Genomic DNA, 14,377 nt, shown 5'->3' on the forward strand with positions numbered 1-14,377 from the left:
AAGGAAGGCAAGCTTCTCACAAAGAGTGGTTGATAATTAGAACGGATGTTATAAAATCCAAAAGTGTAAATAGTTTTAAAAGTTCCCAGAACGCTCACTGGAAAAACTATCCAGTAAAATTTGTGCCGAGTTTCTATGGGCCGGACGTTGGCATTAAAAGAGAAAACTTTATCAATATGGATCTGAGACGCGATGAAGCGTAGTTACGAATTAACCGATCTCGAGACCTGATGAACCTGATGATGATGATCGAAAAGCTATCAAGAAACCGGTTGGTAGACACTTTCGTCCAGGAGGGAAAAATTAAACATAGACTTATTTTGTTATATGAGATTGTAAACAAGGAATCAGCAAGTTACTTATGTGACCTTATTCCTAGTTCAGTTGGTGATCGACACGGTCACTTCACTCGTTAAGTTTATAGCATTGTTTATTTTCGTACACGCACAAACTTGTACTGTGAATACTTTATGTCCTCTGCAATCCGCCTGTGGAATTGTTTGCCATTGGAAACACGAATGTCTGGTTCATTAAGCATATTTAAAAGAAAACTAGAGACACATAAAAAAAATCATGTCCAAAATATTATTATATAGAGACAAGGCAAGGACAGATTCTACATGCAAGTCTTCGCATGAGCACCCTTAACGAACAGTCTGTTCGCGCGAAATCTTGTAGACTCTCCAAACTGATCATGTGGTCATGTCGAATCAACCTATCATTTTCTTTTTCAGTGTCATAAGTATGACCAGCTTCGTACTTTAACTTTAAATACACTTAATTGTCATGTCGAATCAACATATCATTTTCTTTTTCAGTGTCATAAGTATGACCAGCTTCGTACTTTAACTTTAAATACACTTAATTATCCTATCGATAAAAACTTGTTATTGTATGGGTCAGATATTCTAACATTTGATGATGATATTGATGTATTATAACTGTACAAAAGTACATTGTTCAGAGCAAATGCTTCTGTTGAACTGCATTTCAATACTCCTATTATTCTTCCCAACTAGATTATATACATAATTAAATATAAATATTTTAAATTTAATTGCTTTTCATTACCAATATCTATATTGCATTACATAGTATTACATGTACGTGATGTTTCTTATTTCCTAAGCATGCTAGTTGTGTGTTTAGATGTATAAATTGTCAGTATTGATAAGGAGACGGGTTAATAAAAACTTAGTGCTTGTTTTCGAATTCTGTTTGTCAAACTTTGTTTGATCTATTTTGTATATATATTTGATATTCATAAATAAAATATTTTTAAACTAAAGGCACTATGGTCTATTCCAGTTCCAGCCTTCAGTTTTTAACATAAAAACATATAAAATTGTAGGTATTTACTTAAGAGTCAAAAACATACACATATACATTAAGAACTATCCATATTTAACGGTCCAGCCAAAGAGTACTCCACGAACAAACTCTTTGCATATAATCCGTAAAAGCTAGGTTTAGTGATTCCACAAATTTCCTGAAAGTTATGTATAAAAACTAATTTAACTCATTTACTGTAACATATCCATACAAATGTTACAGTAGAAATGTATAAGTAGGAATTATATATAATGACCGAAAATTTCAGTAAATATATGTACATTGTGTAATAACTGGCTTGTTTAGAAATTATGTAAAAATTATGATTACTGAAATTTTCAGGAAATTTTGTATAGTTACTAAAACATTAAGCAGGAATTATGTATTAGATCTGAAGTTTTACCAAGAAATCATTTCATTTGAAACTTATAAAGAGTATTAATGAAATATTGTTTAGAAAATGGGTTGGGAGGGCAGAAAAAAATAAAATAAAAATTTTCTTTGTATATATTTTAGCTTGGATTGGATGGTTATGACCGTATTTAATTACGGTTAATCGTATAATTTAGAACACTATATTGACCCTTAAAAATACTTATCTAACGAGGTAGACCTAGGGTTAGGGACATAACTCTTGAAATGAAGGCCGTTACGGTCATCCGCTTTATTCCATTGAAATATATGGTAAACTGAAACTTTCTGTATATAGTTTTCATACTTTGCATGCTTCAAAATGCATATTTTTATATTTAAAAAATGCATGTGTTAAATGTGAATTTTTCATGCACATATATTTTTGGTAATTTTAGATTAGGCAATGGTAATAGGTTTTTCAATCCAAAATATACGTTTATTGTTTCTTTCACATGTCCTTAATATTTTGATTTTATGGGGATATATTGGTAATAAAATAAATGAGATTTTGTGCAGGAATTACAAGCCCTCAGCCAAGAAATCAAACTCCACGCAGCGGTATACGCGTTCGTTTACCGCTGCAGGTACGAGAACACAATTAATTCCCCTTGGTTAAAAAAATTCCAGCGGCGCAAACTGAATAAAACTTCTCTGGCCTAAAGATATGTACAAACAGGATTTTATATATAAATTGTAGAAAATTTTACCATCATTTTCTGAAATTAATACATATAATTCGGAGATGGGGTAAATATGACATACAACGAAAACCAAGGGGAATTAATTGTGTTCTCGTACCCTCTGGTAGATTTGGAATCGAAGTGGTAAATGAAAGAGTTCGTCGTATATTTGATGGACGCAAATTTCAATGTGACTTTAAACAGTAGTTTTAGTAAGTGTCACTTAATTTTTCATTAATTTTATCCCTTGTCCCCTGCACTTTGTAATTCAGTTCCCGCAATTCTATTCCCAAAAATTGAACCAAATTTTGCAACTCCATCAAAATGGTGGCTGATGTCTTTATATTTTTCAGTCCATTAGCTCACCACACCAGCCTATTAATAGTATCTTATCAAGGAACAAGTGCAGAAACTAAGAGCCATAAGATTTCTTCATATGAAATTTATGAAGGCATAACACAAAATGGATGGTGTATGCGTTTGTCATTGAGTTAAAAATAATCTGGATTTTTTTTCAGTGTAACTATGAACAAATGAATTAGGAATGGGAAAAAAGTGAGGGGGTGTCTTGTCAAAAATGTAATATATTCATGTATTGGAAATGTGAAATCAATGAATAATTCAAGTCCATAAATTGTTTTGTTTAATTGTGTACATTTAGCATGATCACTGGAAAACTGACAACTTTTCAATTAACTGATTTTTGCTTCAGGTATCAAAGAAGGTTGTGCTACCATTCTCCTGGCATCACCAGACTATGTGATTAAAAAGCATTAGAGAGACATCCTGTTAGAAACATTCTGAAAAAAAAAAATATGTTTAGTTGCATATGATGGGGCACACTGCATATCACTGCATATATAGTGACAAAAAGACATGTATGCAGTACATTTAAAAATCTACATGAATGTCTTGTTGATGTACTTAAAATGACAATTACAACATGTAACATTACTAGCAAATTTGTATATATTTTAATAAAAGCAAACCCACAGTGTACTGGTAGCTGACTCCCATGTGTAATAACTTGTGTTTTACATGAAAAGGGGCATTTTTGTAAAGGGTTACTGTTTGAGTTGGCACACATTGTATATTTATTTTTTTTTACAATACAAAAAAAAAAACCATATTTAATTTTACAGGTGATTAGATTTTAGAGAGGACCATAGAAAAGTTTGAATTATTCAAAGTAAAATAGATTCCACAATTTTCAATCTAACTGCAACTTTAACCAAAGACATAAGGACATATCTATGGTATTGGAGCTAAGTCAGGCATCTGATGTGTCAGTTTTTTCCAACAATTAAAAGTTATATATACATGTACATGTACATTTGTGTATCTGCAAATTGAAATAACTAATACTTGTGTTGGCTCTCAAATCCTAAAATCACAATGTTTTTTGTACAGAATGATGATTTTGGCATTGATGCACAAAAATGATTTGTAAAATGGACCATGTATTATGTTTTATTATTCTGTCTTTGTTCAATCTCTGAAGCATCGACCATTTTATTAGCAAGGGGCAAGTAATCTTTTAAAAATGTTCCAGATTCCTGAAAGGAATATTTTACTCCTCCATTGAAAAGTAGAATAATAATGATTCTATGTTTCCCCAATTACTAAACAAGGCATTTTTTTTCAAAATGAAATATTGATATCAGTTGCTTCTGAATTAAAACAAAATGTTTGTGCTTGTGCAACATAAATTTCTTATCTGACATCAAATCCCTGCCCCCTAAATCCTACAAGAATATTGTCACTGGAAGATGTAACTAAGTTTACTAATGTATAAACCTGTTTTATTTATGATGCATGCACATAGTAATAGAGACAAGTGCAACATTTTGTTTAAACATGTAGATACTCAAGTAAATTCCAAATAAACTTTTAATTAACTAATGTGAATGTTATAACTTTCACCATAACATACATAGGTGAAGAAACTCCTCAGCAATTAAACAAATTGAAAGCAAATGCAAAACCCTACAATACAAGAATGTGTAAAAAGCTTTGCCAAATGCAGAATGATACAACCACAGTCAATTAAACTCTACAAGTGTGGACACAATATTAGTTATTGACGCACTTAACAGAGTCTCACAGTTCATTATGGACAAAACAAATCATTTGGACACAATATTGCACATTTTGAAGTATAAAGGTCTGCTTTAGAGTGCATTCATGGAACACTTTGTACTTCATTATCTCATAAAATATGATTTGTTAGGGCGTGGCTTCCTTTATAATTTGAAAACTGTAAAAGATATTTGAAATCTAATTGAAAAACGCAAGCAAGGATTTTGATGTGACATCTACAAAATTTTTTCAAACCAAACCAGAAATAAACAAGTATTTTTCCCCTTTATTTCTTGAATCAAGGGGAAAAATACTTGTTTAGGGCCCCTTATTCTTACTTGGCTTAAGTCACAACCCAAACAATCCATCCAAGTCTGTTTATTGTGGTATAGAAAATTGTGAAGCAATATCATAGGCATTGCTATACTTTTATTAGAGTTGTATTTTTAATTCAATGAATTTCTTGTTTTAGGACCCATTTATGCCCCTAATTCTAACCCCCAGAATCTATACCAACCTTCCTGTTGTAGTTTGCAACCTTGTTTTAAAATTTATAAAGATCAACCAACTAATACTCAAATTTTCACAAAAACCAAGTGTCTCCAGATGACCACAACAAATCCAAACCAATATGCGAGTGAACAATTTTTGGGGTTGTATAAATATTAGAGATAATTTGGACTCACACCTGTGAATACTTGTAGATATCTTTTATTGTGACCAAAGAGTATAATTTGGAATTTATGTCCTCATCTATGGTAACTTGTTAGGATTTACATGTAGTCAACTGAACCACACTGGTATTCAGTTGTAAGAATCAACCATACATTCATATGAGGTAGGACGTATGTGTATTACTGATAGTTTTTTTATAAAATGCAAAGAGATATTGCTGGTTTTTTTTTCAGAAAATAATATTAATCTTTAACTTGTTGCAAGTACTACATTTTTGTGTAGAAAGTCAGACATGAACATTAGGAAACAAAAAAGCTTAAATATGCTATATATAAATCCATGCAGAGATGTTTGGTTGTGAACGAAAAAATATTTCACAAACTTAATATAATTGGGTTCCCTAAGCCCTCTCGTTCCCATAGAATCTTTAAAAAAAACAACAAGAAACAGGTATACAGACATCCAGTTCATCACAAGTTACACTGCCAGTTAAAATCTCGCATTGAAATAACATTATGTTTAACTTCAATATATTAAGAATCCTAGCAACTGAAGGTTAAAAATAAGTGCAAAACATAATTATAAACTTCTATTTAAAAATATGAAGCAATTTAAAATACAGTAGAAAATGTATATGATTGCCTTCTTCAACCAAAAGTAATGCAGCCAATTGTAAATTGGATCCAACCACGTGTTTTCATATGTTGTTCCAGTACACGCGCTTGTTTAGACACACAAAGAAGGCGGTGTTTTTTTATCTCACGTGACCATCTGTGCATGACGGAATCTCATTTGCATACAACCAAATCTCGCTTGCGTCACTCAAGTTGGAAATCGTAAGCAAATGGCTGCTGACCCTGGGCTAAGGCTTTCAAACTTGTTTTTACCGAGATTTGATGACAAATAGCCGATAAAACTTACATCAGCATAAAGAAAAATGAATCCCGAATCGAACTAGGTATGCATCACCTACACGATTTTAACATGAAAGTCGTAAGAAGCGCGTGAACGGCGATACTCCGCGATACCGCTGAATCTCCAACTCTTTGTATGGCACATCGTTCTGACCCCAACCCGACACATCAATATCCAAATAAAAAAGAGGAGGGTTGCAGGGTCAGAGGAAATTCGGACTAATTTCGAACGTCAGACGCTGTTCGGAGCTTGCCAAGAAGCGCCTTGAAAAATCGAAACATTTTCTAAAAATCTCTTAGTTCCCTTAATCGATATATTCATATATTTCGAGTGAAAAGAAGACATGTACTGAAAAGTTATTTTATTCAATTGTTAATGGAAGTATTTATGTGTATATATGTGCATGTGCGTGATTTTGACTGGGGAGAACCATAAAGATATTAAAAATCAGAGATGATGCGGCTCCCAATGGCTATTTTTGTGGTACTTTCAACAATTATTGGTCAATCGTGAAGTTTTCCACAGCTAGGTAAAAATATACATTTGTATTAGTTAAGTCTCGAGAGTAAAGTTGATTCAGTGTATGATTTGCATAAAATATCCCTTTAGTGAACTCAATCTATTATATTATACATGTTAAATAGTGTCTTTTAGAATAGCGTGTTTAATCTGCTTACAGTCATATCATGTCGTGTCCGTTTACGTAATAGAATTAACTGTGGGTTTCTTTGCGTGTCAAAATTGTCAGGGGCGGACCGGATCCATGCAGGATTTCAGCATAAGAAACGTAAATAGAGTTAAAGGGCGGTTGTATGAATAAATTAATGAATTAATAAACTGCAGTACGGTGATCGACCCGTGCGAGAACCAACGAGTCTTACGAGTAAATTTAGAATTGTTCTTGACGAATTGACTTTAAATATATTTATATTTTTTTTTATTTGAAGTAATGATACTTAAAGAAAAATGAAGTTGCACACCGTTACGCTTTTTTTAATTAAAAAAAAAATATTATTATAAAAGTTCTTTTAATCTTAGTAAAATTTAATGTAATATTAACTACCGATTGTAAGTATTTTGTATGGGGCTTTCCATATGCTTTCAAGTTATTTGTCTATTTTCTTCCTATAAATCCTCATTTTTTTTATTATTATTACATGTTTTATTTTTTTGCGCGGGTGTGTTAATTTAGCTTATTTTGTATGCCCCTTTTGTTGGAACTTCATATTTTGTTTAATATTTCGTGCAGCAGGTTATCACCCCTTTTTTCTTAACCCTTTACTTACTTTCATCTTGAAGTTCGATGAAGATATGTCTTATATAAACACATTAATTTTCCACGCTCCTCGATCCTGTCACCCTAATTAAAATTTTAGACCCGCCCCTGAAAGATGATGAGTCTTGATAATGGGGGACATTGAATAAATAGATGACAGATCACCAGCTATTCAACAGATTTGGATTTCCCAAAACTTGAAAAGAAGACCTATGACTAGATTCTGGAAAATATTTTATTATTCTGTTGACCCGGTCACGAACTTATGATAAATAAACTAATTTTGTTCATTTCAGTTGTTTTTTTTTTCCTCAACAACTCGAAAAAACTTCCATATCTACACCTAAAACAAATGTCCTTGGTCATAAAATGCGCTTTAAATCTCGATATTTGTTATGTAAGTCTATAAATATATCCATATTCCACCGATTTTCAACATAAAAGACGAAATTTTGTGCGCCAGGTCAGCGGAAAAGTATAGCAATGCATATTGGAGTTTTCACCAACACTAGGTCAGTGCGTGTTGTCATTCCAACCAATGAAAATGGAGGATCACTAGCGAGGAGACCAATCAAATTTAATTCTGGTTCTGATCATTGCATAAAACCGATGAATACCATTTCATCTGCCTCACAAATTTGTTAACTGTTAGAGATAACACGGAAGTGATTAAATATATTTTATTTACTTTTGAAGTGAAATAAATCACAAAATACAATGGCAAATAGAGTAATTAACTTTTCTGCAGGACCAGCCAAGCTACCTACTGAGGTAAGAAAATTTTATTTTTTTTCTATTACCTATATTGTAATTTTTTAAGTACGCATGTATTTGGTTAAATTCAAATCGACGGAATTTCTGATGTTATATAAATTCTGCATACATCATCCTAGCCAGTTATCACTGTCCTGTGTTGTTGCATAAAAGCTTTTTAAATCGTCTGACAGTCGAAAGCGTGATCACGTCGCCGATTACAGGGCCTTAGGTTAATTATGTAGGAATTAGGTCAACTGTTCTGTCAAAATAATCGCACTTCACTTGATATTTTGGGATATATTGCAGGTGACAGAAGGTATTCTGAAATGTAGTTGTATTTATTGTATATTTGAAAAGGTCCTAAATAATTTTTGTAACATCTTGAGTCGGGGATCACTTTGTAGACGATTTTGATAGAAATGCGTTCGCGGGGCAATATTTATAATTAACATAAATTATGACCGGCCGGCAGGCGATTAGGTGAGATAATGAAATTAACGAGAACTGTTTGAGTAATTTGTCATCTGCCCAATTAATAATAGTTTTAAATAGCACATGACAGGGATGCCATTAACATTGCGATTTTCATAATAATTGCAGATGACCAGAAATTTTCCGGTGAGAATTTGACCCTTTAAATTTGCATATTGGGTTCATCTGGTTACCCTGTACATATTATGACGGGGAAAATACGACATGGATCTGGAAAAGAACCAGATTTATTATGGAAGATATGTAAATTAGCCACATTGACCTTCATTGCAAATAATATTATATAATTTCAGGTGTTGGAAAGAGCTCAGAAAGAAATGCTGAATTATGATGGATTGGGAATTAGTGTCTTGGGTAAATAGACTTAGTGTGACCTTTAATCCCAGTTGTAACAACCATTATTAAACTGGTAAAATCTAGTTAGGTTGGTGTTACGTAAACGGTAGACACTCACCGGTTTTGACAAGTTGAAACTAGAGGTCACCGACCTGTGCCTCAAGTCACCAATACACAAATGATTAAATATTGATGAAAAAATGTTTTGAAGACTACTCTACACAAATGAATACATACTAATGGAAAAAATGTTTTGAAGACTTAATCTAGCCAAAGGGCCATGTTTCATTTATATTATTGAAAAATGGTTCCCAAAGGTTAATTTTTTTTTTATTTAAGCCTTTCTTGTACATTTTATGTTGGTTGGTCATTTCATTCCGTTTTTCACTTGAAGGCCAACAGATTGCACTTAAAAGCATTCCGCTTTCACAAAATTGACATATACCAAATGATAGCATGCAAATTTATATATTAAACAGTCTATCTAAAATATACAATCAGTTTAACACTTGTCCCTTTCTGCTTGAACCAACATATCCATGGTTTTGTGGGAAATTGTCAATATATTTAAAACTTAATTTGGTTTAATTTTATCTTGCAGAACTCAGCCACAGATCAGCAGCTTTCACAAAAATCATCACTAAGGCAGAAAATGATTTGAGGGAACTCTTGTAAGTTTACTGTAGGGCAGGAAGACATAGAACATAGATTTTGTTTCCTTTAAGAATATAAGTGTTATGAGCATTATATAAGAATAGTAAGAATGAGAAAAAAATGAATTCTCCACATCAAAGTTGCATGTTCATAGAAGTTCATTGATTATACTTATGTTAGTACAATTGTCAACTACTAACTTGATCAATTATTTCCTGTCTTGAACATACATGCACCAACAATACTCAAGCAAAACTAGAGGTTGTCTTGCAAGCAATGTTCTGAATCTTACCTCTTGCACAGTAGGGGTAATACCAACAGTTATTAAAATGTACATGTAATTTACAAGTATTTATTTTAATTCCTTGCAAACCTTCATGATAATATTCTTAAATTATTTTAACTTATAGGAACATCCCAGACAACTATAAAGTGATATTTAAGCAAGGTGGTGGTACCGGTCAATTCTCTGCCATTCCACTCAACATCATGAACCTCAAACCTGGTGGTACTGCAGACTACATTGTCACAGGAAGTTGGTCAGCAAAGGCCGCACAGGAAGCAGAAAAATATGGAAAAGTCAACAGAGTTATCTCAAAGATGTCTAAATACACTGGTAGGTTTTTATGATCAAGCGTTGGTTCTGTTCAGTTAACAGATTTAAAAATAAGGTTTTCTAGAACAGTCAGAATTTTATCTTGTTGTATGAGTTGAAAGTTGGGTATAAATATATGTATTGTTCTTTTAAATGCTAGCACATGAATTGGTAAAATATAACAGAATTGAATTTACAAATATAGGCAAATACTCCTTTTTATTTGGAATTTGTAGTACATGTACAAATGTATTTTAATATATTTCTTTTTTTTCAGCTATCCCAGACCAATCTACATGGAATCTCAATCCTGAAGCTTCCTATGTATTTTACTGTGCTAATGAAACTATTCATGGTAAGTAAAATAGTTCTGAGGTATTGTTCATTTTTCAGACTTAATGTATTATTTGACACATTCAGTCTTACCTTCCCCCTTAACAAGTAAAGAGGTACATCCCCTGCCTTCAAATGAATACTTAACCAAAATAAGAAAAAAAAATCATAGATTGTCATCGCCTCCAAACGTAATTTTTTCAGCCCCCTCGAAACAATTTATTTTGATTTTTTGTCCAATTTAGCTCAATTTCTTTAAAACAGACAGCATATTACACAAGAATTGATTAAAAATAAAAGCCCACCCCAAATTTTGAACAAAGTTGGAATTAAATCCTGGAATTTTCTTATTATGGCCTTACTGGTTAAGCAAAAAATGGGGTCAAATTTCAATAAAACTGGGTATGATGATCTTGGTTAAGCATGCTGGAATGAAGTTCACCCTTTTTAGTGACTGTGCTTCTCCTATTTTCTGATTAGATCACTGATGCATACATGAAATTATATTACTCAATTGTACATGTATTAAATCTTTTTTTTTCAGGTGTTGAGTTCCAGTTTATACCAGAAACAAATGGTGTTCCTATTGTCTGTGATATGTCCTCAAACATGCTGTCTCGTCCTTTTGATGTTTCAAAGGTAAGACATTTTGTCCACAAATTTGTCTATCTAGGACACTGGCTTATTTGACATTGTCATACAAGCTATAAAGCAATATATTAGTACTTATAAAAATTAAAGTCACTGTTTTTGAAATTCAGTACTTAGGCTGGGCAAATTGTATATTTACCTATGTATGTACTTAATACATGAACAAATCTATAGGTCATATTTCAAACGTCACAGACACATGTTTCCTTAACATACATCAATTTTACCTGTGTTTTCAGTTATTTTGATCTGGATATTTTTTGCTTTTGTCTTGTTGAGACTGGCTCATACTAGTTTTTAGTGGTTTTAAGATCCTCGTATGTCACATTAAACTTGCATGATGACTACAGATTGTTAAAATCAAATATGAATATATAATGAAAATATAATGAATGAAGTTAAATCATGTTGAAATGTATTTGTTCAAGATGAATTATAGTACATGTCTTAAAATAACAATTCTTTAAGTTTTCTTATTAGGAATTTCTAGTTACATCTTAGTTGACAGTAAACATACATTGTATACCAGAACGTATATCCCTTGTGAAATACAATATTGCGAACTGATAAAACATGTAGAAGCTGATATGGCAGTATTTTCCTTTGATCTTTCAAATTTCTGCCAAATCTCATGCTTTTGCATCTGAAAAGCTTGGCAGCCCTTGGAAATACTTGCCTTCCAATGAAATATATAAAATTAAGCATTTTATCTGTTTACTTTTCAGTTTGGAATTATCTTTGCTGGTGCTCAGAAGAACATAGGTTGTGCTGGTGTCACCTTAGTTATTATTAGAGAAGATCTGTTAGGCCACGCTGTTCCGTCCTGTCCAGTCATATTTGACTACAAAATACAAGTTGGAAATAACTCTCTATACAACACAGCACCTACATACAAGTAAGTATAGAAAATAATGAATACTAACTTAGATTTTTACCTGGTTTTCATTCTGCTCAGGACCTCAATTTTCTCAAGATAAAAAGGCAGGATAAAAAATTTGATCCTATCCCCATAATAATCAAATATTTGCTTCCTTATATAAAACACTGCTTTGTTCCAAAGATCCTAAATTTTGACCCTGTTCTTTGTTTTCAGTATATACATCCTTGGGTTAGTGCTTCAGTGGCTTAAAGACAATGGAGGCGCAGAGAAAATGGATGAATATGCTGCCATCAAATCAAAAGCTGTTTATGATGTCATAGACAACTCAAAAGGTTTCTACTGGTAAGCAGGATGTCTTTTAATGTTGCATGATATTACATGTCGCTATTTCAGTTGTAATTTTACTAAACAAATTCATAATCATAGTAGTTTTGCTTTTACGTAACAAATTCATTATGATTGCCATATATTTGTTTATAAAGATTCAACGATAGTGCTTAATTTCTCATTGATAATTGAGTGGTGCTTACTTCCTTTCTTTTATGCTTTTAATGCAAGCATCAACAGCACAACATAGCCAAGTTTCTAGTACTAGATAATTAAAATAAATAATGATTAGTCATTGCTGAAATTGAAAAATGATTTTGAGAAAAATATTTTGCTTTAAACAAGAACTATACATCAGGTTTTACCAATTCATCCATGGTATTTTGCAGTTCCCCTGTAGAAAAGGACTGTCGTAGCAGGATGAATGTCACCTTCAGAATAGGATCAGCTGAAGGGGATGAAATGTTGGAGAAATTGTTTGTATCTGAGGGAGAGAAGAGGGGTCTAACATCACTGAAAGGACACAGGTAAATATTGAATATATTATTAAATACCTCTTTATGGGAGGATTTAAGTGAATGGAGTGTTTTGGAAAATTTTAAAATTTACAAAAGATACTTTATTAAATCTAGATTACTGACCAAAGAAATGTTTAAAACCAATCATTTAGAAACTGGAACTAAAATTGATGTTAATTTCTGATAAATTTGGGATTTTTTTTTTTTTTTTTCAATGTCTTTTCTAAAACTCAGTAAATTTATTTGATGAAAAATTTAATTTTTTTTTTATTTAACTGAGCAAAATCTTATTTCTATTTACAGAGCTGTTGGTGGAATAAGAGCTTCTCTGTATAATGCTCTATCTGTAGAAGAATGTATGTTACTAGTGACTTACATGCAAGAATTCGTTGAGAAGCACCAATGAATAAATCTCCGGGAACTAGATACAAACAGTCAATAAATCCTGTCATCAGAGTGAGCTGGCCAAATTGACAACGAAATCTTTCTTTGAAACGATCATGAGCATACCATGCATATCAAGTCTATTATGTTCAGAAAGACACGTTATAGTCACCAACTCTTAGTGCCTTCCAAATGTAAACACAATCATCATTGTTAACTTTTTTGGTCCTTCAAGAAAAATGTTTGTGTTCTTGTTTTCATAATTCATGCACATTGTATTAAGTGGCCAGCTTCATTCAAGGTACAAAATGCAAACAGTCAAGTATTTTTTGCATACTACTGCCAATTTAAAAGGTTGATATTACCGTTGACTAGATTACATACTACTTGTAATAACAGCCTGTGATTGTTTACAATGTACATGTAAGCATTGCCAAAACTTGTTTTCCATTTTATATATAAACAGTCAGTGATGTGTTTATGCAGATGCTCAAGGAAGTGTTTTGATCTGGTTATTCTGTTGAAGATAGTAGTGGCTTGTACAAGTACATCTTATGACAAATGTATACTCGTATACTGTGATATTGTTTTGAAATAGGGCATATTTTAGACTGTACATACAATATTGACCTTTGGTCTATTACCCACAGTCCTCGATATTATATATTGTAATATTCTGAGAAGAAAGGGGCATTTAATAGTATTGTAAGGACTCAGATATTTCATTAGAATTTTTGTTTGACATTGATAAAAATTGTTATTCATCCAGCATTGTATATATATATATCATTACACAGTCATATTACATGTATTGTTATGTTACGTTATGGAAAATGAATAAAAAATCTTGAAATATTTGTTCTATGTGAAACTTTGTCAGACAACAGTTGAATTGTGAATAATGAAGTATATTTAAATTACTATAAAGCCTAAACTGCTTGTTGACCCAAAGTATATTGTAAACTATATCAGTTGTAAAGGGTATTCTCTGGTTTCCATTGGGATCAGATTAGAATTGAAATTGAAATTCCTTATTGAATCAGAAGTAGACTATAGAACATGTGTCTCCATGTACAGTCA

At 32.1% G+C, this 14,377-nt stretch overlaps 1 protein-coding gene and 1 long non-coding RNA gene across 2 annotated transcripts; both read left to right on the top strand.

Annotated features, from left to right (window-relative positions):
• Positions 1-2,364: 2,364 nt before the first annotated feature.
• On the top strand, positions 2,365-4,328 carry LOC148597148 (uncharacterized). The gene is made up of 2 exons (XR_015918975.1): positions 2,365-2,638; positions 3,139-4,328. It is a non-coding gene; the product is annotated as an uncharacterized LOC148597148 (long non-coding RNA).
• Positions 4,329-8,000: 3,672 nt separating this feature from the next.
• On the top strand, positions 8,001-14,154 carry LOC148597149 (phosphoserine aminotransferase-like). Its single transcript, XM_088563200.1, has 10 exons — positions 8,001-8,142; positions 8,913-8,973; positions 9,557-9,626; positions 10,020-10,225; positions 10,482-10,559; positions 11,082-11,176; positions 11,914-12,083; positions 12,282-12,410; positions 12,785-12,922; positions 13,217-14,154. Exons 1-10 carry the CDS (start codon positions 8,089-8,091, stop codon positions 13,317-13,319), a joined length of 1,104 nt encoding a protein of 367 aa, XP_088419326.1. The 5' UTR covers positions 8,001-8,088; the 3' UTR covers positions 13,320-14,154.
• The last annotated feature ends 223 nt before the right edge of the window (positions 14,155-14,377 follow it).

This window comes from Perna viridis, chromosome 15 (genome assembly GCF_037379345.1).
Source record: "Perna viridis isolate PV_CMFRI_1.1 ecotype Kerala chromosome 15, ASM3737934v1, whole genome shotgun sequence".
NCBI classification, from domain to species: domain Eukaryota; kingdom Metazoa; phylum Mollusca; class Bivalvia; order Mytilida; family Mytilidae; genus Perna; species Perna viridis.